This window comes from Rhagoletis zephyria, unplaced genomic scaffold (genome assembly GCF_001687245.7).
Source record: "Rhagoletis zephyria isolate East Lansing unplaced genomic scaffold, Rhagoletis_zephyria_1.1 Rzeph_scaffold_00604, whole genome shotgun sequence".
NCBI classification, from domain to species: domain Eukaryota; kingdom Metazoa; phylum Arthropoda; class Insecta; order Diptera; family Tephritidae; genus Rhagoletis; species Rhagoletis zephyria.
The window spans coordinates 118,735-146,035 of NW_016157688.1; the positions used below are offsets into that span (position 1 = coordinate 118,735).

General features: G+C 33.8%; 2 protein-coding genes across 5 annotated transcripts in view; both read left to right on the forward strand.

Annotated features, from left to right (window-relative positions):
- Positions 1–2,456, forward strand: part of slam (slow as molasses) — an 18,065-nt gene extending 15,609 nt beyond the window's left edge. For all 4 annotated transcript variants that reach the window (XM_017613058.1, XM_017613060.1, XM_017613061.1 and 1 more), the window contains one exon: positions 28–2,456. In XM_017613058.1, coding sequence (XP_017468547.1) covers positions 28–2,337 — 2,310 coding nt within the window. In that variant the 3' untranslated portion in view covers positions 2,338–2,456. The remainder of the gene's footprint in view (positions 1–27) is intronic.
- Positions 2,368–27,301, forward strand: LOC108360672 (rho GTPase-activating protein gacZ-like; the record flags this gene model as incomplete). The annotated part of the gene is made up of 4 exons (XM_017613064.1): positions 2,368–2,463; positions 5,261–5,865; positions 5,947–6,159; positions 26,936–27,301. Coding segments are annotated over 4 exons (1,248 nt in total), but the record flags the coding sequence as incomplete, so codon positions are not given.

Here is a 27,301-nt window from a genome sequence, read left to right on the forward strand (position 1 = left end):
GTACTAATTACTCGCTTTTATTTATAGATTACAAGCGATGAGTCGCAACCAGAACACGCCGCGCCGTCAGCTACCAATTGCCAAAAGGCAATAGACTTTGAATTTGCCAAGCCTAATAAACTACCACGCAAGAAGAAATTACGACGCACACTCACCTGGAAGAAAGAAAGTTGTATTATTGAAAGTCGTTTCGTCCCCTCGTCCACCGACTCCGAGACAGAACACAAAGCGCGTGCGAAGCCAGAAGATGAAGAAGTTGTATATGTTAACGTCGGTCAGTTTGCAAAGAAGTCTCCGACATCGGAACAGAAGAAGTCGCAAGAAATCAAGGAAATGGCTGCAGCGGCCCAACAAGCTGTCGATCAGGAGCAAGAAAAGGCTAAGCTGAATCAAACTCTGCTAAATAATATGAATTCCCCGCATAAAATTAAAAGCGTCTACACGCTCACACATTTGTCAACGCCCTCGAAATCTACCGAAAGCGAACCGCTTATGACGGAGAGCGATCCGGAAATAATGCGCAGACGTGTCCGTCACCAGACATCACTCTCGTCCCCAGCTATAGTACAGGCGCTGCTGCAAGAAAAGCGTACGCCTGAAAAGTCGCTCAATGTAGATGCACCAAAAACTAAGAAAGCACCAATGAAAACCCCACAAGAGGAAGACACATTGCAAAAACTTCTCGACAGTTTTATCGATCTAGGCTTTGAGACGGGTTCAAATGACATGGAAAGTCCGAAACGTCCAACAACAGCACCGGTGCCGAAGCCTAGAAGGAGTAAAGGCGCCTCGCCTCTTTTCATCAAACTTACACCCGATCTGGAGAAAACTCTACAGCAAAATCGCTCAAGCTTCTCATCGACGCCAGTTAGGGGCTTGCAGAACCAGTCGCCACATGCCTTCAATAGCAGCATCTCACGTCACCTGCAACAACAGCAAGCCCTTAGTCCCATAAGCACACTCAATAGCAGTCGACGTCGCTCACTACAAACTGACGAATCGCGTCGCAGCTCGATAGCTATGCAAGTAATTCGTGAAGATCGCCCCTTGGATAAGGTTGATCGTTCGCAAACACCCCACTCGCCGACTGTATCCGACGCTAGCTTCTTTGGTACCTCGTTTAACTTGAATATGACCAACAATAGTGAACAGCACGAGAAGCCGTCGAAGTTTTGGGTATGCGCTGAGGACTTTACCATATCGCTGGATGTCTTCTATAACCCACCAGATCGTCTACGTCTGCTATACGATATATTCTGCCAGAAGAGCTGTGAGACACGCGACTTACATTTTGGCATCGATGATTACAAATATTCCATCCACAATCCTGGCGACAAAGCGGACATTTCAACGCGTCTGCCGGCAATCAAAGGCTGCTCACACTATTGGTTCTCCACAGGTGATCTCGCTGTGCCATTCAGTGGCAAACATTTAGCGCCGGAAAAGATTGAGCGCTTGTTCAATTTCATCAACGACTCGATGACGGATAAATCGCAGCTACGATTTGGCGTCGACGACTACGAATTCTCCAGCGTGCCTGAAAACTGGCAGAGCACGCCCAAATTTTCAATGGAGAGCAGTTATAGCATGCTAGTTGGTCTACAAGGCAGTAGTAATGGGCTGGAAGGACGTAGTCGCTTCGCTTGGCCTAATTCTGTTTACGACTCTACGAATTCGAACTCCAACTCCAACTCTATAAAAACAAGCGATCTGGATTACTCCTTGCTGGGTTCAGAGTTCGATAACAACGATCTACGCCAGTACACTGAATCACCTATCGGCAGCAACTATTTCGATGTGGCGTCGGAGGACAATGAGGACATGATTATGCCACGCTCTAGCAACGCAACAATGTGTGATAATTTCTTCAAGGATAAATTTGATGTAGAATCATTGGATAAACTCTTTGAGGAGGATCTCAAGAATTCTAAGAACAAGACGGAGGAACCTAATTGGTCACAATCGATACCTGAAATGCTGCAAAAATTACAGCAACAGAAGGTGAAACTGAAGGCATTGGAAAAACGTATGAAAACCTATTCCAATCACTCGGGTATCGCTGACGCTACGATACCACACTCAAACGAGTCGCCACATTATATGCAAAAGCTGCGCGTCATCATCAGTGCCATAGACAATATTGGACGCGATAATGGCTTCAAGGCTTGCAGCATGAAACAGCTGGAGAGCTTTATGTATTTTCTGACGCGCTATGCCGACATTTGTTTGGCGAGTTGTGATAAGCATATGAACAAAGTACTGGATGCCTTGCTAGATCAACAACAACAGCAGCAACAAGAATTGATCGAAGCCAATGCGGAATTGGGCGGGGCTTAGTATATCATGAAGGTGATGGATGACAACTGAGCTGAGCTTAAGGGGCTTTGGATATTGACGTGGAATTCCTTTGTAGATTTTAAATCTTGTACTTTGCTGCTGTTATTAGATTTAAGACACTTTTGGGTAAATGTAAAAAAAAACAATATTTCTTATCTCCTAATATAGTTGCATGCGGTTAAAAACAAGATTTGTGTTTTGAATCAAAGGGACAATCAGTTATTAAAAATTGCACGTAATTGCTTCAAAGGCCTACATCAATGTAGTAGAATCAAGCGAGCAATATTTTTTAGAAGCTTTTAACCCTTTAACACCTCTCGTTAGTGGTCTTTTTGACCCCTATTTGCGGAGGTTAATTAATAATGAAATTTTTATTTGTTGTATAAATGTTATGTGAAAAAATTACTTGCTTCTAAATACAGTGACTGAAACAAGTGTTCACGTTTTGACTTTTTTTGTAAATATTTACAATGTTTTTCAAGTTTTGTGTTTTTTCTACATACAAAAATATGGGCCAAGCTTTAGGGAAATTCAACATGTTTTCATAAAAAATTCGAGCTCTTTAATCTGAATCTGTACAACATTTTTGGGTACGCAGTTTTATAGTCCATACAATTTTTGTCTGATAAAGTGCAGGTTTCAAGCGGCAAAAATATTCCGTTGATTTTTGAGATGTTTTTTGGTGACTTTTACGTTTTTTTTTATATATAACAAGTTACAAAAACTGGCGTCGGTTTTTTTTTTTAATTTTGTTGCGAACGGTCTCCCGCATTTCATAAGAACTTCATGCTTATATGGAAGGAAGTGCAAAAATCCCTCAGCAAAAAAATCAACTCAGTTTCTTAGCACTTAAAACTTGCACTCATTAGACTAAAATTGTATGGACTATAAAACTGCGTACCCAAAAATGTTGTAAAGATTCAAATTAAAAAGCTCGAAATTTTGATGAAAAATTTTTAAATTTTCCTAAATTTTGTGTAAAGTTTGAAACTTGGGTTTATATGGGTTTGACTAGAGCTTGGACAAAATTTGTATAGAAATATAACGAAAAATCGACACGTGAACAATTCTTTGAGCCACTGTACATATATGCATCTGAGCACAAAAGTTAATTTCGATATCGATTTATACCAAGGACGGTAATCACTATGAGTAAAATAATTTAAATCAGCATTTAATCATTATTTTATGATTTCTATTTTTTTCGCTCAAAAATAATAGTTATTATTTATTTTTAATTTTTCGATCACAAATAATGCTTATTTTATGAATTTTATATTTTGTTGCACAGAGATAATAATTATTGAGTTTTATTTTTCCGCTTAAAAATAACGATTATTTATGAAATTGAAAAGGCCATACAGACGCAACTTATTGAAATTGTTACCTGAAAATTTTGGACTTATCCTTTTATTAGGGTCTCGCTACCTTTGAAAAGGATACGACGGAAATCATGCTTGTATAGCTTTTGAGTTTTTTGAATGATCATTATTCTTAAGTGAAAATATAAAACTCAATAATAATTATTATCTTTGAGCAAAAACAAAAATCATAAATTAATCATTCGTTTTGCTCGAAAAAGCATTAATCACGTAACAGTAATTATCTTTGAGCGAAAAATTAAAACTCAAATATTAGTTATTATTTTTAATCTTTATTGGTTAAACTCGGAAAATAAAAATCATCGAAAATTACAGTAGGAACGACGAATAAAAATACGTGAGTATAGTTAAAATTGTTTTTACTACGATTACAACTTGTTGATTTTTTTGGTTAAAACTTAAAAAATGATTATTTCCATCCCTGATTAATACATGAATTTTTGCCAAAAAATTTTAAACTTTAGCCCACTAGAAAAAAGTGTGATGAGATTGACTATCAGAGATGAAAACAAAGGTTTCGGCATAGTTTGGTTGAGGCCATAAACAAAAGCCCTTAACTTGTTTTACAGTGTTGATTAGCTCAGTGAGAGAGGTTGTTTGCATTGAACAGGAGCATTTATTCAATCAAAAATTGATTGGGTAGGCAGCTGTGGGCAATGCTAACAATCAGATGTGGTGGGTAGGCAGCTGTGGACAGTGCACTTTAATAAATAATAATAATATTTAAATAAAAAATACAAGCGAATGCTTGCAAGTATTATAGTAAAAAATAAATAAAATTGTGAATATTAAAAACACAAATACGTTATCGAAAATTCCGATTAATCGATGAATACATTGAAAACTAGTTGCTATTATTTATTTTGCCTCGCAATTCAACATTTGATACATTTGTCGAGTATTAAATTCAAATTGCCATCCCTAGGCCAATGTATCACATACAATTTTAAAATAAAAAAAAATTTCAAATCGATGCTAAAAGAAAACGGCATATAAAATATCGATTTTTTTATTTTACTTATATATTTACTTATAGTAGAAAATAAATAAAATTGTGAATATTAAAAACAAAAATACGTAATCGAAAATTCCGATTAATCGATGAATACATTGAAAACTAGTTGCTATTATTTATTTTGCCTCGCAATTCAACATTTGATACATTTGTCGAGTATTAAATTCAAATTGCCATCCCTAGGCCAATGTATCACATACAATTTTAAAATCAAGAAAATTTCAAATCGATGCTAAAAGAAAACGGCATATAAAATATCGATTTTTTTGTATTCTGCTTAGGGCCAAATGCTTAGTTAACTCAGAATCGGCATTTAACTACAGATTTTCAGTACAAAAACTATAGTTAACTGCCGATTCTGAGTTAACTACGCACTGTGAATCTGGCCCTTATACATACATACGCTCTTTTGATCAACTTAATTTATTAAACTAATATTAAAAATTATATTTGTACATATATTTCCTGTCATACAACACAATCAAACTAAGCTCTTTCATTTTTCTTTCTTCCCTCCACTCTTCAGCCACCCGAAAATGAGCTTCAGAAATCGCACGATCACAATCCGGCCGCCTTGAGCGAACATCAGTTGCGCGTGCAGGCCTCGCTGCAGCGTCTCAACATACCCGACTGGTTCCGACAATACAATCAGAACACATCACGCTCGCCGGAGGGCAATACAGTGGTCGGCGGCGCCTACAAGCCCGGCAATTTCACACGCAAACGCACCACAGAATCTGGCCGTTGGGCGGGGCTCAACTCGAAGACCACATCACTCAGTTCGCTCGGCTCACAGCGCTCCGATCGCAGTCCACTACTGCTCAGCCCATCAGCGCATAGTCATCATGGCGGTCAGGTGGCGCAGCAGCATGGCACCGCAGGCACAAGCGCATACGGCACAGCTGGTGGCGGTGCAGGCGCATTTTCACGCTGGTCCACCTCGCATTTGAATTCGTCACAAACATCACCGAGCGTTTCGCAACGCGGCTCTTTCACGCGCGGCGGTCCAATCAACTCAAGTTTCATATCGGTGGCTAGCGGACAAAGTAGTGTGATAAGAAGTTCCTACCGGCAGCCATATTTGGGTTGGCGCAGTCAGGAGAAGCTGTCACAGCGCACGCCCCATGAACGGTGAGTAGCTTGCGAATGATTTCGAGTCATTTTTGCGGCTTCTACTAATTTGAGTACATTTGTTTTATTCTCGCCTTGCAGCTTGGCTTCGTCGTTACTCGCGCAACAACAACGCACATCGCCCACACAAAGGAGTGCCGGCGTCGCTGCAAATGGTGAAAATGGCAAATTGCTGCCAGTTACACCGGAAATACAGAGCTCCATTAAGGAGGTCACATCGGCGATTGTGCATTATGTGAACGATCAAACGCAACAACAACAACAGCGCAGCAGATCGACGAGTCCCAACTCGAGGTAGGCTGACGAAAAAATACTCGCAAAATTTCCAAGTGACGCCACAAGCGCCATTACGTAACGATGGCACGCACACTAGCACAAAATTAAACATAAACGTACACACACAAAAAATTAATCTTTAAGGAGTCCCATTTCGAAGCCTTTATGCTCACAATGAGCTCATTTAAGAGTTCGAAATGAGGGTGTTTCCCCCTTCGTGCGAAGGTCGACTTATACGAGCTTAAATCCATACATCAAATGAGCGTCAATATGAGTCATATTGGACTCTCATTGGCCTCGTATACGGCTCATGTTGGCCTTATTTGAAACAATTTTTTACCTCATACATATATGATTAATTTCAGACTCTTTTTGAGACTCTTATCGGCCTCATAAATTACTACATCGGACTCTTATTTTAGGTTGTTATTTGAGTCTTATTGAACGCACTATACTTGCAAAGGCATTCACCAAAAATTTCTTTCAAATAGCATACATACATACTTACGTGCATATACATATATATTCCAACATGCCATTGATAGCAGCAGCTGCAGCTAAATTTTGTTTTTTAATTATTTAACTTTTTCGTTTTCTAATTACATACATACGTACATATGTATTTTCAATTTCAGTATAAACAAGTTAAGATATAAATTTCGAATCTTTATTGTTTTTATATGGCACAAAGTGCTGGCTTATAACTTGGATCATATATGACTCCTAAAAGATTCATATAAGAGTAAAAAATTTGTTGTTTTTGAAACTCATATTTCTTATCTACCTAGACTCCTTTCGGACTCATATATTCTGAACGCCCAGAATATGTTTGCGGCGTAGTCACTTCCTATCATCATCCTATGTAAAAAATACCCCGCAAACCAAAGTTCCCGAATTCTTAACGAAATCTTTAGGAGTCCCTTATTTCTATAACGATTTTTTGACGAATCTTCAAAGAAAATTATATGAAGGGGTTGACACGAACTCGTAAAGAAATTTTTGTACGACAAATAGCACATAGCAGCATTATTTTCATTGCTTTACCGATTTTCTTCCGAAATTTCGAAAATCGAAATGAATCGAAATGTGCATAATTTATTTCATTTTAGAAAATTCGGCAAAAGTCGGATGGGATCTTTACTAATTCTTTTAAATTTCTCTACAATTCAGAATACTTTGAAGAAAATGGTTTGCAGGGTAGTTAATTTTGTATTCTTGTATCTATGCGTGTCTGTGTGTGTAACTGTGCATACTTTAAACGTATCTGGCTCACTCTGTATTGGTTCTAGAATTTTTTGTGCACTTAAACTGTATTTGTTTCACCACGCCCCCCCCTCCCCCAAAAAAACGCAAAAATTTAAATAACACCAACAAAATCGTATATATATTTGTAGCAAAAAGCGCGAAGGCAACCTGTCAGTCACAATTCGAACCTAAATGTCGTAATGTCAGCAAAAACCTGGAATCACAACAACCACCACCACCACCACCAACCAAGCAACCAAACACCAAAAGCACCACAACTTTTTCGCTTTTAATAGATTTTACAATATTATTGTTGTTGTATTTCTCATTTATGTAGCTACTTGTAAATTATGATTTTGATTAGAGTCATTGATTGATTGGTTGATTGACGAGAGAGAGAAAGATGAGATGAGATGAAATGAGATTTGTAAATAAGCCGTTTTTAGTTGAAGAGGTAAGCAGTTTTTTTTTACCACTATTCATTGTTTATAATTTGTGTTTTGTTAACTTAAAATGGTGTTTTTTTTCCTTTGACTACCGTTTCGTTTCGTTTCGTTTCGTTAGCATGCCATTAACTGAACTAATTTTAAATTCTTTATTATTATTATTATTATTTTTATCCAATACAAGCACACAAGTGAGCGAACTCATTCATTAAAAATATGGCGATAATTTATCAAAACTATATTTTATGACGTTAAAATAATCGTAGCAAAGATGTTTAAAGCAAAAACTCGTAAATGGAAAACAGCATTCGTAACTGAAGCTACGACAGACTTAAAAAATTATATATGTACATATAAGTATATAAAGCACCTGTTTGGTCTATCAATTTTCAGTTTGTAGTCTTGTAGGACTTTTTTTTTGTCGGCTTTTAATTTTTTGGCAAATATCATTTATGTCAAATGTCAAAGAATGCGGAATTTTATGTACATATGTAGATGATTAAGCTAGTAAATATACAAAAAAAAAATTTTAATTCCCTTTTTTCGTTTTGCCGGAGGGCTTATTTATAACACCTTTAAATCTGAACCGATTTTAAGAAAATTGATGTCAAAGGACATAGGTCGGTGCAGTGATCTATTCCTAGGACGCTAGGAAAGGGGTTTTCTAAAATATGTCCCAAGTTTGCTTTGAGAAGTTGACCGCTAAAGCGATGCTCTTTCATATGATACCCACACCGCCGTATCGGTTCATATCTGGCCGAGCGAAAATATTTGTTGTAATTACTTAAACCTGTCATTTTGGGAAAACCGTTCAATAACGTGCTTTTGTATCAAAATTTCTTAGGTATGGAGCCTATTTCGCAAAAGTAAGAACGTAGGCCACTGCCCCAACCTATGTCCTTAGGATTTGGGAGAGTTATACCGAAGTTTCCGCGTCTTTGCCTCTTTCCGGCCAAACATTTCTGGAACCGGATGTCTGGAACCGGATGTCAAAAATGCTTGCATACTTTAGGGCTGTACTCCGCCACAGGATGCACTTTCGTTTCACACCCGGATCTTGCAAATCGGTGTGGAACTTCGCTAGATATGTCGCATTTCTCGCCGGCAACATTTTCAATTTCTACCAGGCGACCATAAACCAGCAGAAAGGGTGCCGCCAGCATAAAAATCGCTATAACTCGGCCAAATAGGGACCGATTGCAGCAATATGGGTATCAGATGAAAGAGCAACACTTAGCGGTGCTTTCTGAGGGGGTTCCTATGCTGCACTCCTAAAAGCAGGGCTGTTATTTCAGCAAAACCTTTCTCTAACGTGCTTTTGTAGCGAAATTTCATAGGTTTGGCGCTTAGTTCGAAAAAGTAAAAGTGTAGGATACTGCGCCGGGCGGTGCGCTTTTACTTGAAATTAATTTTGTTAAAACCGATTCACATTTTTTAGAGTTATGGTGAAATTTCTGTGAGCTTGTTTTTTCTGAAAAAAATAAATCAAGTCGGACTTTGAAATTTTTTTTCAAATATTTCCTTGTAATTTTCAAAGCGCATTCTTTCATCGTTAGCTTTAAAGTTCCTCAGGGATTTACAAAAAAGGTCATGTTTTCTGAAAAGTTAATTTTTAGTAATTTTTAATTTAGCAAAATGTGTAAAATTACAGTTTTAAACTTGTTTAGCGTTCCAAAAAAATTTTAAATTTTAGCCACAAGCTTGCTCTTTCGAATCATGAATATTTTGCTTAATAAAGTTAGACCCGAATCTAAATATATAATGCTTTCATGTTTTAATAAGCCATATTGTTTTAAATATATTTTTTATTCATTTCATTTTATTATATTTTGTCTTCATTTTTCATTTTATTTTTAGTGCTAAATTTTTGCAATACATTTTCACCTTCGCTGGCTGGCCGTTGAGCCCGTAATAAGCGTATCGTAATCGGTCCATACTTGTACCTTTTGGCACTTATTCCATCAAATCCCTGAATGGGTGTTGTGAATTCTAGGAGTTTACAGTGAGGCATGTTGTATTCGGCCATCGCGTCCAACACATAATTCTGAAAGCGTATAGAGCGCTTGTTTGGTAGCATTTTTCCTGTAGCGAAAAATGAAAATCAATTAGATTTATAGATCTGAATTAATAGTAAAAAATATTAAAAAAAAAGTGGCCGCCACCCTTTTGGTTGCACGCCGCCATGGCGATTAACAAATACCCAAACAAACAGTTTTATCGTGATACTATGGCCATTTAGTTTCCGTTTGATTGTTGTTAAACATACATACATATATTTCGTCTGTGCAAAAATATTGATTATATCACTCTTTGCTAGCCAAATTACTCCTTTACGCCAAAAGTTTCTTATTGGCTTTCGAATGCACGCAATTTGGTAGCTGCAGCGTCTGTGTATTTATGCGCATACATACATACATATGTATGTAAGTTTTATTTGTGAATTTGTTATTCGCCCAAAAATTTTGCCAGTTCAATTTAAATGCAATTCACTCAACTGTGTAGTGTCTTGCCCTATTTTTCGGTCAGTGCCCTTCACTGGCTCAACGAGTATCGCACAGTTCAGCAGTCTTTTCCTTGGTTCAATGGCTGAAATAGTTTGCATTTTTCTCTTTCACTAGCGTACTTGTTGTATTTGTTGCATTTTGCAAGTTAGTGCAGAGAGAAAAAAAAAACAGAAACAACTGCAATGAAAATTTAATGAAAAGTATGGTGTGTAAAATACGCTGCGCTTCGGTTGTCATTGTTTGTATGTGGCTGGCAAAAAATAAATAATTATTAATATCCGTCAAAGGGGGAATAATTATATGATAAAAATTAAAATATTTACACAGAGGGTAGAAGCAAAAGCTATAAAGGTTTTAAAGTAAAAGTCCTAAAAATGCATCCCTCTCGAAATATTATAAAATTGCTTATGTCCATACATATCCAAAATGTACTTAAGGTATAATTTAATAGAAATCGAGGGCCCTAATTTTGGATACAACATCATTCAAATGGCCTTCACGGCTCCTATTACAGGAACGAATTATATGAGTGCAAATTTCGAGCACTTTTTCCACTAAGTCGGGTCGTGTGTCGTGAATAGCGCTGTATGGCTCGTATCACCGTCTCGTTGAAACCTGTTGTTGTCAAGATCAAGTTCTCTCAATTTCGGCCATAAAAGGTTGGTTATCATCGAACTTTACTGCTCTGCATTGCCATAGATGGTGTCTCCAGCTTCAGTACGGACCGGTAATTCCGCCTGACCAAAACCCACACCAAACAATGACTTAAGGTGAACGTTTGTGTTTAGGTGTTTGTTCGGGAATAATATGTGGATTTTGTTTACACCAGATCCGACAGTTTTATTTATTAGCCGAACAACAAAAAAAAAAAAATGTGAACCGGAGAACGATTATTTTCATGATGGAATAATAAGAAGGTGTTGTCAGTTACTTAACCTCACTTTTTCGGCAGGTCTATTCCGGTCACGCATTTTAAAGTAGTAGAAAAGGTATTAATTATTTACTACTTTTAATCCGTTGGTGTATACTATTTCAAATTAAATGTAGAAAAATGTATAATTACAGGCTTGTAAGCCTGAATATGTGTTTGTATCGGCAGCTCCACACAGCTTGGACATATATTGTAACTTTAAAAAAGTAAAGGCGGTAAAATAAGGCAATTTCCTATAAGACTGTAAATGATTTTTTAAATAGATTAAAACACATAAATATCGATAATATAAGCGAATTCCTAATTTCACCATGCAGTCACTCTATTCTAGTGTATCAGCAATCAGAACAAAACAAATGTACAACAAAGACATCATTTTGACAATCAGTACAAATTCGCCCTGAAATCAGCATCTCTGGTAACACCACCTTAAATGAATTCGCCTTGGTAAAAATTACTGAATTCCAAGGAATTCATATAAGCTGGTAGCGGTGGTACATAAACCAAATTCGACATGTATTTTGTTTTTTCTTTCAAACACACAAATGTCAAATTTCAGCTATTCTTCGCTTTTTTATTCACTCATAAGAAATTATGGCATAAAGTCAACCAATACACTGATTCAGAGAAACTACATCCCAGGTGATCTAAAAAATATATATGGGTCATTCCCTACAAAATTTACGTTTCAATATTTTTTTTTTTTTTGTGTGAAATATTTTTGTTTGCATTCTTTATAGAAAAAAGACGCCTATTTTTTTATTTCATCATTATATTCGAAAATCTCTAAAAAAGATTCGAAATTTTTAACTCGCAAATTTTTTTATATTTTTTAAATCATTTTCTTATTAAGTATACACTGTAGGATTTATGCTTTTTTGCAATCTAAATAGTTGTCAAAATTTACGATGTACCTGTGCGCTGAAACTTTATGTACACAGGCATGAAAAACTCGTAACGTCTACAGTTTTGGTGTTTCCGTTCTCAAATTTGTACAGTGTACTCCATAAATTTTCCCAACTATTTCGATTGCAAAAAAAAACCAAAATTATACAGTGTACAAGTAATAAAAAAAAAAAATAAATTATTTAAAAAATTATAAAGAATTTTAATTTTTTTAATGCAAAACAATATTTATTTAAATCTATATATTATTTAAATCTCTAATGCAAAGTCGAGGTATTACGCATATATTGATTACTTAACTGATTTTCTCCGATAAATTGTTTATTAACTGCAAAAAATTTAAAAAAGATACTTCTTTGTGAGTTCAAAAATTCGGAAATTGTTTTAGATTTTCGAATATCATGATGAAATAAAAAATCGGTGTCTTTTTTTCGATAAAGAATGTAAAAAAAAAATATTTCACACCAAGAAAAAAATATTGAGGTGTGAATTTAGTATAGAATGACCCATATACTGTATGGATACTAGTGTCCACTGGTAAATCCATCGTTTAGGAAACCAAATTTGTTACCAATACATTTTTGTTTGACATGGATATTTATCGATATCGATAGTTGTACATATCGTTACGTTAAATAGATTGGATGTTATTCATAGTCAAAATAAAGTCGACGCTAATGTTACTTGCAGCTTTTTGGCCAAATTTTCAATGGAATATCTGTCAATAAGTTCCATAATAATATAAATAAATTTATCGCCAACGACATCGAAGGTAACGAATACGAGTACGAATATATGTTTGAAGAAGCTTAGATAAAAGAAATGTAAAAGGAATAAGTTTCATAAAAAAACGTTAACTTTTTTTCTCCGTAAGAAAGCTGTAAATGAAAGGCCCATGATTTTTTTATTTTTTCATATTCATATTGAATCACACTAAATCCTCTCATTAAACAGAGCGATTATATTTGTACAATTTTAAATTACATACTACAATTTTCGAGCGATATGAATTGCATGAAAAAGTGCTAAATGCAATATAAAATCCAATTAAGTTCGAAGTCATTTTTTTTTTTTCATTTTGTTCAATCACTTTTTAGTACGATTGTAATACGACTTTACACTACATATGCACAAATATGTATGTACATATGTGCATGTGTTTGTTTGTAAATCCCTATTCCGAGGTGTGCTTATGAAAGCGAAGGCAATTATTAGCTCAACCAACCGCACATCAGAAGCCATTGAACCATTTCATAATAGAATTCACAGCTCTGCTATTCGAAGCGATAATAAAAATTGTATTTAAGTGAATTTCACATATGCTTGCGAACATACATACACACATGAATATCACATGCATTTATAAACACTTTTGTACTAACCCAGCAGTAAAATTTTCAGGGCTAAAAGCGCCATGAAATTCATTGCAGTTCATTGCTTCAAACTGAGTTTGCATAAACAGAACGCGCAGTGTCGTTTTGCTATCCATTCGTGAACGCGGTTTGTAGATGCTATTTCTTAGTTTAGCAACATTTTTGTTTGAAAACGTGCAATATATTCAGATTTAGTAATTTCTTCTCCACAGAAAATTCAGCAGGAAAGAAGTGAAATTCGCATAGCAAAAATACTGCTGAGTAACGTTAATATGTACATATGTACATACGTGAGGAAGTTTTTATGTCCTTCGGATGCGCTGGTGAAAATGCATAGGAAACGTAATGATTTTTTTTTTTTCGTTTACTTTTCAGGTGAAATGCATACGTACAGTAGATTTATCTTTGGCACAAATATTTGAAAATACGACTTTATGGAAGTGCATACATATGTACATATATTCATCGAAGAACCTTCTCACTCTGCAACAGCTGCGGTGGACTTTCATTTTATATTACTCTCTTTCTCTGCAACTGCTGCTCCTCCCTAAACTCGGGCTGCAGCAGCTACATATGCATTGCTAGTGGCAGACAGTTTATTTAGTTGGTCATTGAAATGGAAGCTTTATTATGCGATGTCCTAGATATCTTATCACATTGGGCTGCTTTTTTCTATTTGTAATTTTCGCTTTTGCCATTTGCACATTTTACATAAACTAGTTTCGCTTTCTTCATTACAAGCCAATGAATGCTAGCGAAGTGACACTTCAGTGGCCCTCTAACTGAGATTTACGAGTTTTAAATAGTTGCTTGTACTTTAATACGTAAATGTGTGTGTGTGTAAAGAGATGCGCAGAGCAATGCAACTAATATAGGTAAATTTAGAGGATTTATGTACATACATACAAATACCTTGCCTTTGACGCACATACATACACGGGTTGGCCGGCCAGAAGATGAGTTTACTTTACAGAAGAAATAGGAGCAGGCTATTATTAGCTTAAATATGTGCCAATTCAAGCGGCGGCCATATTCAGGACGATTTCATTTTACTCCAAGTATGATATGTACGAGTATGGTGCGCATTTATGTACTTATGTACATTAGACTGTGTCACAAAAAAAGTTGAATTTGTTCCCAGCCATTTTCAACACTCAGTATGAATGTTTTTCGGGGGTGTAAAATTTTTTTCGACACTCTGTAAAAACAACTAAATTGTTTTTTCGAAGTTATTCTTCTTTAAGTTCGGTTGGGAGTCGATGTAACGAAAAATCGACTATAATTTTAAGCCCCCGAAAAACATTCATTCAACGCAACGAAATAGCGACAAAAGAAAGGAGAGGATAGCGTGATTGTGCACGATTAAGGTTAAGATTAATATTAAGACTAAAATTTATATTAAGATTCAGATTGCGATTTAGATACAAATTTATGAAGGGGCTAATACTAGGTTTACATACATATAAGTAGATTATCCTCATTTTCGTGCTTAGCTCCCTAATCTGTAATTAGACAAAGAGATTAGCCATACAAAATCCATCCCTCGTTAATCTGTAATTATAAAATAATCTCAGATTAAACCGATAACTTCTCGGCGTCCTGCCTATTTTTATCGATTATTTTTGCGAAGAAGAGGAGAAATGCCAAATAGAAAAGTAAACAAAATGGGATTATATTTACATGTAAACATACTTTTAGACAAAGATCGGAATTTGGATTGGGATAAAGATTAAGATTTAAAATTGAGGTTAAGCTTAACATTAAGTTTAAGATTAAGATCAAGACTACGATTTATATTAAGATTAAAATTTAGATTTCGATTGAGGTTAAGATTGAGGTTGAAATTGGGATTAACACTTAGATTAAGATTAGGATTACGATTAAAATTTAGACAAAGGTAAAGATAACTCAGATTAAAAGGGGTTGAAATTCACTCGGAGGTAAATTGCAGAAATCTGCCTGACTATGCAGAAATAATAGACATAATAGTTATGGTGAGCTATGCAGGTAATACATCGGAAGAAGCACAGACATCTTTCATCCCGAAAAGATTTACTTCAACTAAATCTTTACTGGTTGTTGTTTAATGACAAGTAATTTTTAGCAAAAAAAAAACCGACTTTAATTCTCATATAAAAATATATATATATATATATATATATATATCATGATCCATTGATCGGATCTAAACCGGATTAGTATGGGACCACCTCTGAGAAACTACCTTTCCGATGCAAAAAGCAAGTTATGCGGTAACAAACATTTAAAAAAATACAATATTCCGACGAACTGATAACCTCATCCTTTTTTGGAAGTCGGTTAAAAATGGGTTAGTATTTTTCTTGCCGTAATGTTATAATTTGATATGGAGTTAATTTCTCTGACACATAATATTGCGTACACTGTGTTGTTTTCAAACAAATGAACATAACTTGCAAAAATTATTAGGCATGCTAATAGTTCTGTAAATACAACCGAAGGTTATGCACCAATCGGACATCAAATAAAAAATTATAGAAAAAACACCGATTTAGCTGTTTTACAGGGTGTTCACTCCTGTTGTATTTTCTTAATGGGTGTTCAAAATCGCTTCCAATATATGGAACTTTATTTCGGCCCATACATCGTGATACGGTCTAATGTATATACAAACATATTTTTTTATATGTACATCCATACATACATTATTTTGATGTCTATGATAAACATTGACAACATTTTAAAACATTTTTATGCCTACCTTTTAAGCATAAAGTATTTTATCATCTGAGTTATTGGACGATTTTATTCAGCTTGAGCCCGTTTCCAATGAAAAATGTTTGTGGAAAAAGAACACACACACAAACATTTTTCATTGGAAACAGCCTCAAGCTCAATAAAATTGTTGAATTTAATTGTTTTAAGGCCATAAATAATAACAAACAAAAAACAAAAGAATAATTTTATTTATAAAAACTTTTTTGAGGAATTTCAAATGGGTATAGCTCAAGTAAATATTAATATTTTTCCGAAATATTTTGGCGGATTCCTTAAATTATAATAAATTGTATAATTCCGATGAAAAAACAGTATCAATTTTTTTTTATGTTCAGTGATGCAACCTAATGGACATACATATTTACATACATATGCATACATACTGGTATATAAATTGCACATCACTCATACGCCACGTTGGCTTCACCATCTGCTTTGTGGTTCATTAGCTGGCTGGCGCTGCGTGAGAAATCCTCAGTGCACATGTTGTGGAGTGCCTTATGCCAGCACTTTTGTTGTTTCATTTTCTATTTTTTGCTGACGTTTGGTGTTTTGTTGCAATTACGCTGCCACTGCGGGCATGACTATATATGATACGTAAGCACTTTTTCGTACTATCTACTAAAGCAACGGAAGAAAAAGTAAACAATGCTGTGTACCTTAATGTAGTACAACTGCAGCACAATTGCAGTGAATGTGTTTCTGTGCAGCAACCACATACACACACACACACCTACTTTATAGAATTCGAAAGCAACATTTGCCAAGCTCATACACTTTCTTTATACATAGCAACAATCAAGCCGCACAAGCGCACTATGTAAAATCAAATAAAGAGCAGCAGTTCCCAGAACTAACAAATAAAAGTCAAAAAAATAAGCAGAACATAAAGGAGCAAATATGTAAAGGAAATCAGATGTAGGTAAAGAAAAAAGTAATCAATAATTGAGTGATAGTATAATTAAAGCCTGCTTTTTTTATTGCGAGGAAGTGAATATGCGCCTCGTGTGCTTTTTAATTGATTTTTTTTTTTGAAAATCCATGCAACAAAGGATGCCACAGAAAAAGCTTAAATTGAAAAAACAAAAAATCCTAGTGAAAGCTCATTGAAAGTATTATGATTAAATCAAATCAATTAGTGAAAAAGCCGAACAGTTTAGAACGAACTTAAAAAATATAAAATCTTTTTATCCCAAGTAAAAGTCATAATCAGACTAATGCATCATATCTTTCATGATGAGAGGTCTTATGAGAACGATGGTCTATTCACTAATTGAAAATTGTTTTTTTTTTTTTTTAAATCAGTATATAGCCTGGTTTGAAGGCAAAAACTTTTCAATAAACGAACGAATTTGCGCAAGTAAAAACGCTACAAGAAATGAAAGCACCATGGCATAGAAACTTTTGTACATCGCTTTTAGGACTTTCTTAAAGAGCGTAGGGTAGTGAAAGGCTTTTGAGATGGAGAATTCGGGAAATATATTTTCGTTGGGTAAAAAAGTTTCCTTGACCTTTCAAATGGCCTTCAAGTGGAGGAGGTTTTAATTTTTTCCCCTTCTTTTACCTAAAAATAGAATACAGTGAGCTTTTAAAAAAGTGTTAAGCACAAACTTTTATAAAAAATCAAAAAATTTACTTTGAAGGTCATTGAACAAAAAAAAAAAACTTGACCTGGAAAAGTGAAAATTTGATTTTTTGTCTTTTTCTACCTAAAAACAGCATTTCGGCTGTGACAAGGGAAATGGATTCCTTCTTGAAAGAGCAGCAAAAATGTGTGTTGAAACTTTCACTGATCAAAAAATTAAAGAAAAAAATGTAAACAACCCAAGCGAAATAAAAGAAAATGCTGTAGGACATTCTACTTTGCATTCCCTGAAACGAAGCAAGGAAGCGAAACAAATAAAATATTGTAGGACATTCCACTTTGCATTACCGGCAATGCCTAAAAGAAGCGAAAAAATTCGAAGGCATTATAATGCTATGCCTTCTAGAACACGTTACCACTAAAAGCGATTACCAATTTTTTGCTGCGCTATTTCAGATCAAAAAGGAAAAAAATTAAAACCTCCCCCCTTTGATGGTCAAGGAAATTTGTTTAAATTTGTTTGTTTTTCCTGAATTCTCTATTTGAAAAGCTTTTAAATATATATTTGTGTTTGTCTCTGATTTAAGCTGGAAGATAGTTTTTTTTTAATGGTTACAATAGAACGCTATTATAAGCTTAATTGTAAAACTTTATTTCAGCTTCATGCATTTCGGTAGAATGTAGCAGACCAATGGTCAATATGGTTCATATCCCTTCAATTACTTCAGCTTTGATGAATGAGGAATTACGAATATTTAGTGAAAATTCGCCGACTTCTGTCCTACTACTTTCACCGACTACAAACAACCAAGAAATTTACAACCATTAAGAGCTTTCTTGTAAAATGGAATGACTCATAGTTACTAGTATAGAATATAAACACATTCGCATATACATATGTAAGTACTATATGCATAGAAAAATGAATGAATCTGAATACGCCCAATAAACCCCGCACATTGAACCCAAACTCAAAACAAAACTATGAGACAATAACAAAAAGCACCCAAGCAGCATTCGCCGTCAAGACGGAGACGATCACAACTTGGCCGTAAAGAAAAGAAAAACAAGGATTAGAACGATGCTTAATTTAAGGCGCCAGTAGCGATGTTTTTTTGCAACGTCAGATGATTCTTAGTTTTCTGCAATTTCTTTTATTAAAGAAGTACAAACATACAAGCATATAAGTATGTACATGTCGTATATCCTTTATTTATATATTTGAGTTTCATAAGAAATGCCTTCCGTATATGCTGTAACTGTATGTAGTTGCAGTTCAACCACTTCAGTCACCGCTGCTACGCCATACCCATAAGCGAAAAGTCAGTGTTTGTTGTATGTGTGTGTGTGTGTGTGTGTGTGTGTGTTTTGTCAAACACATACTACTATAGCATAAAATAGACGACATTGCGGTATTTACGAGTATATCCGTGTAGTTGTTGTTAGGTCACCATATATTCCTGTATGTCTGGCACCAAGTATTTATGTATGGATCATTATTGCCTGTACATAGACATATATATATATACATATATATGTATATATGTACATGAGTATGTGCTTTTATGCAGAGGTTACCAGTACATATTACACGGTTTCATTCGCATTCGGTTTCATTGCTGCCTGCAACGTGTCAGATGTTGGACGTGTTCTCTTGCGCAACGTAAAGTGAAAAGTCAGTTTAAACTTTTTGTGTGAATTCATTTTAGTTGGAATAAAAGAAGTAAATAACAGTGTTAAAGTTAATGCAATTGGCACACAGTAAAGTCAAGTAAATATTTTACTTAGCAGCAGTAAGCCTTCGGATAAAAAAAAAACTTTTGCAAGCTACACTTGAAGGTAATTACTCGATTGAAAGAGGAAATTGGAGCGTACATTTAAGAGCCCTTTAACGGGGAATTTGGGTTAAAATAAATAAAATTTGTATGCTTTGTTCTATGTAAAAATGTTGAAATGATTTTTAGGAGATTTTAATTACAGATTTTCGAATATATTTACTACTTGTTGTAATATGTAGAAAGGGCAACTGCTTTGCTTTAAGTGAAAACTAAAGACGCCTGTTGAAATAACTACTAATTCCAAGTGGTTTCAAACTCTAAAATTCTAAAATTAAAATACGTAAGGATACAGTATATTGTGCCAAAAGATCATACTAATTTTAGACTCACTCACTAAATGTGCCCGTAGTTATGCAGTTCAATTTGAAAAATGTGTAGCTAAATTTCTACAGATCTCTCCATTTCCAGCGACATGCCGGAAAACTAATACCACCAGAACTTTCTCAATTAAAAAGGATAGAATTTCACTTGGGAGTCGGTCTAAAGTTCAACGCTGGCTCCGAACGGCAGTTGGTGTTTTTTGAGTTTAAGAGTAGTTTGTCACGATTTCGAAACCAAGAACAGGCTTTCAAATCCTTTTTTTTCCAGGCTTTTTTTGAAAAATGAGGAGAGTTTTTATGATTTCAAAATTGGTGGCAAATTATAGTCAAAATCGTCTTTTAAAAATGTTCCTATTTGTTTATAGTTGTTGTTGCAACCTGTTCAAAATGGGTTGTTTTCGCATTTTGTTTTACTTCGTATTTGAAATTAGACTTTGTAATGAAGAAATAAATGATAAAAACTGAAAGGGTACTTATTGAAATTTTTCTATAAGAATCGAAATAAATTCAGTCTTAAAAAATCTAGTTAACGAAAGTTATCAAGTTACCGAAATTAATCGAATCATTGAAATTTATAGTTATCAAAATTTATCCGGCTATTCAGGCTAATTGATTTATTGCAACGTATCGAATTATTCAAATCGATCAATGTTTATTGAATTGTTGAAATTTATAGACACAGAAACTTAGTTGTCGAAATATATATGCACGCATAGTTATCGAGCTATAAAAGTTCATAGTACTATCAACATTTGTCAAGTTTATGAAATTTATCAAGCTATCGATATTTATGGAACTATCATTATTTATAGACTTGACAAAATTTATCTCGTTATCAAAAAAAAAAAAAAATATTTGAAGCTATCAATATTAACCGAGTTATAGAAATTTATGGAGGTATCCAAAGTTTATCGAGTTATTGATTTATATCGAGATATATACATTTTTGAGTTATCGAAATTTTTCCGAGCCTCGAAAACTATCGAAATTAGTCGAGCTTTTGAATTTTGTTGACTTATCGGTGTTAGTGCTTTTGAAATTCATTGAGTTATCAATATGTATAAAATTATCGAAATTTATCGACACACTGAAATGTATCGGGTCAATTCCAAGTCCTGCCAAAATACTCCAAAACACCTTCAAAGATATAAAAAATTGTAGTCACGTTTTAGTTCCAAAGCAGGAGATTTTCCGGTTAGTAATTTTGTAGCTTATAAATTAAACGACGATGAAATGTCGATTGCAATACATAATATTATCGCCCACTATGACAATATGCCCAATAAAAACGGTGACAAACTGAAAAGTAATATCCATAACGATAACGATAAACTTTATTGATAACGATAAATAATATAAAAAAAAAATAAAAACATCGAACACTATTATGAATGGGAAACAAAAAAATTATTTAAATTGATTTTAGTTTTGTAATCAGCGCCTTAAAGAACCTTTGGATATCAAATTTCATAAATATCCGACAATTTTTTAACAATCTGTCCACCATATTGAATACGCCATTTTGAGTTTTAAAAAACTGAGCTCAGCTAAGAGACCGTAAATGACTTGATCTAGAAAAACTGTAAAATACGGGCACTTTTTGGGCTCTTATTTCCGAAAATGCTTAATTTTTTTATGGGAGAAAAATCGTGTCGGACGGTGTTTTAGTATGCTTTGTAATCTTTTATGAACATTCATAAATTTTTTATATTTTTTGTGGCCAACTAATCTGAGAGTATTTATGTACTATATTTATTGTTCTGATTTTCCTCTAAACCTGCACCATTAAAGACTTATACACATATATGAGTATGTTGTATGTATAGTATCTGCATATAGATGTAGCTCAATGGAAGCTGAACAGACATTTTTGTACTACATAGACATTTTTGTATATAGACAAGCGCACCTACGCAGCTGATGATTCATGCCTACGTAACCCACTAACCTACATAAACACAGATTTCGGAAAATGAATCTTTGCTTTGTATTGTCAAAGGTTAGGATACGAAGTTAAATTGCCAATAAGAGGACAATGGCACACAAATGGCTCAGAAATATATAAGAATAATAATGCTGCTTATACATATGTATGTATAAGGCATATTGGAAAGTTTAAGAAACCAAAAAACAGATGCATGGCTTTAGTTAGTTGCAAATAAACTCCATGACATTTGTGGATTTTCGTTCCGACAGCAATACCTACCTATATATCTCTATTTACCATATTTAGTTCTTTTCGTATCACTTTACACTTTTGCTACATATGCAATTTGCACAGCCGTGTTTTGCACCCTTTTTTATATGCAACATTTTTGATTTTTTGTAGTACAAGTAAATACTGTTTGCAAAAACTAAGGAAACATTTATTGATTTTTTTGCACCCACTCACAAGCATTGCAGCCGCATCATGCAATTTACTAAAAGTGCAAACGTAAGCGTCAATTAAGCTTTTGTTGTAAATTGCAGTACAAAAAGTAACTAACTAAAGTCTAAAGTAGGTAGCAGCATAGACAAGCGAGTGCGATAAACATCTTATTGTTAGCCGGTGCGTAGAACGTTACACGAGTATACTATATTTACTTACATATATCTATACACGATATAAAGAGGGCGACAATTCACGATGGCAATGAAAATAATGAGTGAAAAGTACCTATTTAAGGGTGGAAAAGTAAATTATATTTTTATCAAGATTTTTTCAAGACAATTAAGGGTAGATCAGCAGGCATACACTGGAATCGTTATTAATGCCTATTATAAAAGTATATAAAAGCACACGAAAGAATATAAAACTGCAATACTTTTCGAAGAATATGAAATTGGTATGAAAAAACCCAACGAAAAAGCTTTGTTTATACAGCCAAGGATTGGCAACGATTGGCAAGGGTGCATGAGTGGAATTAAAGGAGCAAGCGCAAAAAGATCTTTCAGCATTTGGCGGGCGGAATAGCGCAAATTATAGATAGAGATAGTCGGAAGTCGCCTGCTCTCGGACCAAAGCAATTAATGGCTTTGGTAAAATAAGAACTTGTTAAGGAGAGTCTAGTCTCTTTTAAATTATTCTTCATACCAATACATTTTTGAGCAAACTTAAGCAGTTATTTTAAAATTTAGTTTAAGCGATTTTTACCACCTCCTATTTTTTTAGTTTTTTTTTTTTTCTAACTGAAAAATTCTACTTTTGATTTATGAGAAAAAGTAAATCGATAAAATTTGTGTTTATGACCCCGAAATATAAGTGAACTCTGGTCATTTAGAGGTTATATGGATAAGATAATGAAAAGAGAACATTTACAGTTTTCCACAAAATAATAGCAGTGCAATATTTTGAGCAGTTTTTCCTATTTGTCGTTTGTTTATTTAATGTTTATTATTTCTTTTATAAAAGTCTAGCTGGTTATACAACAAACACCATATAAACTTTATACACAAATTATACAAATTATGTAAATTTTCACCAAAACTTCAAACTTTTTAATCAGAATTTTTAGAAAAAATTGTGGTATGCAGTTTTGTTGCGCATTTAATTCTAGTATTTTTGAGAATTTTTTTGGTTGAAGGTGTTGCACGTTTTTTCCATACAAAGTATGTTCGACAATTTTCTTTTATATTGAGGACACTGCCAGCAAAAAAAAAATGCATAAAATCAACGGAATTTTTTGGTAGCTTGAAACTTGCACTTCCTTATACTTGAATTAAATGGGCTACAAGAGTGCATACCAAAATTTTCTTTAAAGATTCTGATTAAATAGTTTGAAATTTGCGAGATTTTTATAATTTTTATACAAAGTTTGAAATCTGTATTTATATGGTGTTTGTCGTATAAAATAATAAACATTAAATTAACAAAACTGGTCAAAATATTGCACTCTTATTACTTTGCGTACAACTGTAGCTTTAATTTTAAAATAAACCAATTTTAAGCTGTTTTCTCGTTGTTTGGAAGAACGTCATAACTCAGAAAATAAAAGTTGCGCGATAAAAGCATTAAGGTTTTTAATAAGGTTTTCCGTAACAGGATTTCATGATTGTTAATAAGTCAAATTCCAAATTGAAAAACAAAATTGATTTGGTCGGCCAAATAAAAAATAAAAAATAAAATTTACTTGTGAATTGATTTGTCAAAAAAATAAAAAAAATACAGTTTATTTGTGATTTGATTTGTTGAGCAAAACATTTTTTGTGTAACGCAAGCACGATTTTCGACTAAATAAAATTAAATTTTTTATTTGGTTGACGAATCAAATCACAAATAAATTTTACTTTTTATATAGCCAACAAAAGAAACCGCAAATAATTTTTTTCCCTATTTGGTCGACGAATCAAATCACAAATTAAATTAATTTGTAGTTTGCTCGATGAATCAAATCACAAACCAAATAGATTTTTTTAATTATTAGCGGATTGAAAATCAAAAATAATTAACAATAACTAAAAGATATAAAACATATAGCTTTAAAATGTAATGCAAAGAGCAAATCTGATTTAGATCTTGACTTTGGTGCCTTAATTTGTCTAAGATGTATGGTTTTCTTGTTATAAATAATTGCTAAACAAAGTGGTAATAAATTATTTTGCCAAGAATATGTATAGTTGTGAGAAATAAGTACGGTACTCACCCCTGAAATTGGATAATTTTGCTTAGAAATACCAGTCAATCACTGATTTTCAAGGGACCAAACACATAAATCTGGCTTTAGCCTTTTTTCTATATTGGTTTTCTTAAGCTGTTGTTGCAAAGCTTCATCGAGTTTTTGTATTTTCAAACACTTTTATTCGCTACAAATTCTGGGTCATCTGCAAGTAATCCAAAAAAAATTTGTAGATTTAATCGAAACCAAAAAATATTATAGAAAAAAGCATAGTAAGTGTATGTAAACGCGTGATTAAAAAATATAAAAATATAGAATAATGTAAATAAATTGTGTAATGGAATGCGAAATACGAGTCCCACGGCGTATGAGTAATGCTAATGAACACCAGCAAGCTACTCTTAAATAACATCTCACATTTCTATGATTTAATGAATACTTTAATGTAGAAAGGGGCTAGGTATAAAGAGATTATAAATATATTTAAATAACCGAGTTAAGTAAATCAACTAAAAAAAAAATTGTTATTAAGTGCCTATAAGGCTTGCTTCGGCTTTACATCTGTAGTAAATTTTCCGAATTTAAAACTTACTGGTTTTTTCAAATCATAAAAATCATAAAATCACATGAAGCCTTTCGCAATGATGATGACAATATGAGATTATACATACTATCCGCCCAATTCTGTGTTTTCTTGATACATTTTTTGTAAAGAAATTGTATCAAGATTTTTATCAAGTAAAAGCTCCCTTCGCATTCTTTGTCAATATTTATAAGACAAAAAGCTCTACGATTTCCAAATGAGTGGAACTGATTTCCACATGAGTGCATCTGATTTCATTGTCACATATGAAAAATATGAATTTAAAAGCAAAAAAGCTTTTGACTGCCGTAGCCGAGTAGGTAGGGATGCCGACCATAATATTCCGTGTATTGCAGGTTCAAATGCCGGCAAATGATTTATTTAGCTGTTAGAAACAAATTTATTAATATAGAAAATTTATACATTTCACATGAAAATTCAATTTGTCAATAGCATTTTCAATCTTGATAATTTATCAAGAAAAGAGCTTTTGATTTCTGTGCTAGAATTCCAATTCTTGATAAATAATAAAAAATTGACAAATTATAAAGATTTTCAATTTATCAAGTGCACAGAATCGGGCTGTATGAGTGTAGTTTATGGGTATAGGTAAGTCGTGAACGTCATGGCGTATACGCAACGTTTAGAAGACTTTGTATACTTCGGGCAGAAATAATGGAAAACTCTCACTTTCACCAGTTATGGCTATATTTCTTTTATTTATTTAATGTTTAACAATTTTTTATAAAAGTTCAACTTTTTATAAAATAAACCACATATAAATATGCGTTTAAAACTTTGTAAAGGAAAATTATAAAAATCAACGAATTTCCGCCCTAAAATTCAAACTTTTTTAATCAGAAGTTTAAGAAAAAATGTAATCATGCCCATGACGTTTTAGAAGGATAAAGTAGCTGGCAGTGTTTACTAAATGCCTTTGATTACCATTTTTGCCGAAGGTGTAGCGATTTTGTTCCATATAAAAATAAATTGTGTTTTTGGAAGCAATGGCGACAAAAAAATTTAGGCAACTTTTGGAGCCATGAATCTTGCACTTCGTCTTACTAAAATTTAGTTTGCTATAAAACTGTATACGTAAATTTTTCTAAAACTTTTGAATAAAAGTTTGGTTTGTTTTTTTAATTTTTAGAATTTTTATAACTTTTGCACAAAGTTTAAAATGCGCATTTTTGTATATCGCTTGCTTACGAGTGAAAAGTTGCTAAGTCCATTTTTAAACAAAATAAGGTGGGTCTATTTTTTCTGACACCAGTGTACATATGTGTATTTACATACATACAATGACTCAAAGAAGTGATGACGTGTTGATTTTCTTTAAATATTCACAATGTTTTTCAAGTTAAATACTTTTGTTGTTTTCTATAAATATGTCCAAGCTTTAACCAAAACCATATATATTTCGAGTGCTTTATTCGCGAGGAAAAAAATTATTAAAAATCAGCGCGATTTCTTGTCGCTTGAAATCTACAGGTGTAGGTACATTCAACCCTACTCTACTTTAAAATCTATGTAAATCCATATTGTAACCTTTACCGAACCAAAGCACTAATGCACTAACACTAACAGATTACTAACAGTTGCCGTTCAACTTTTAATAAATTAACTAAATAATATTTACGTATTTCTAGCTAAGCAATTTAACTAATTATCACCATACTTTGCTCTTATCTTCCCCTCTCCACTACGCCAGAAAATGTTGGCTTGAATCCTCATTTGTTGGCATACGCCCGCTGGACTCACCACAAACACCGGTCATCGAGAATACAGCAACTGCATTTAGTAGCGCTACCAATACCAACAACACCACCACTAATAACAGCGTCAGCAGCAGCCAGTATAACAATTACAATTATAATTACAATTACAATACGAATAATTCATCAACAAATACATTAACGGCAATAACAACACCAAATAGTATTGGTGGCATTGGTATCACCACAGCGATCACCACAAATCCACATGTATTACGCATGAACGGTCTGAGTATCGTTGGCGGTGGTGAGTCGACAATTATGATTTAGGCAACATTTTTAATTAAATACTACATAATACT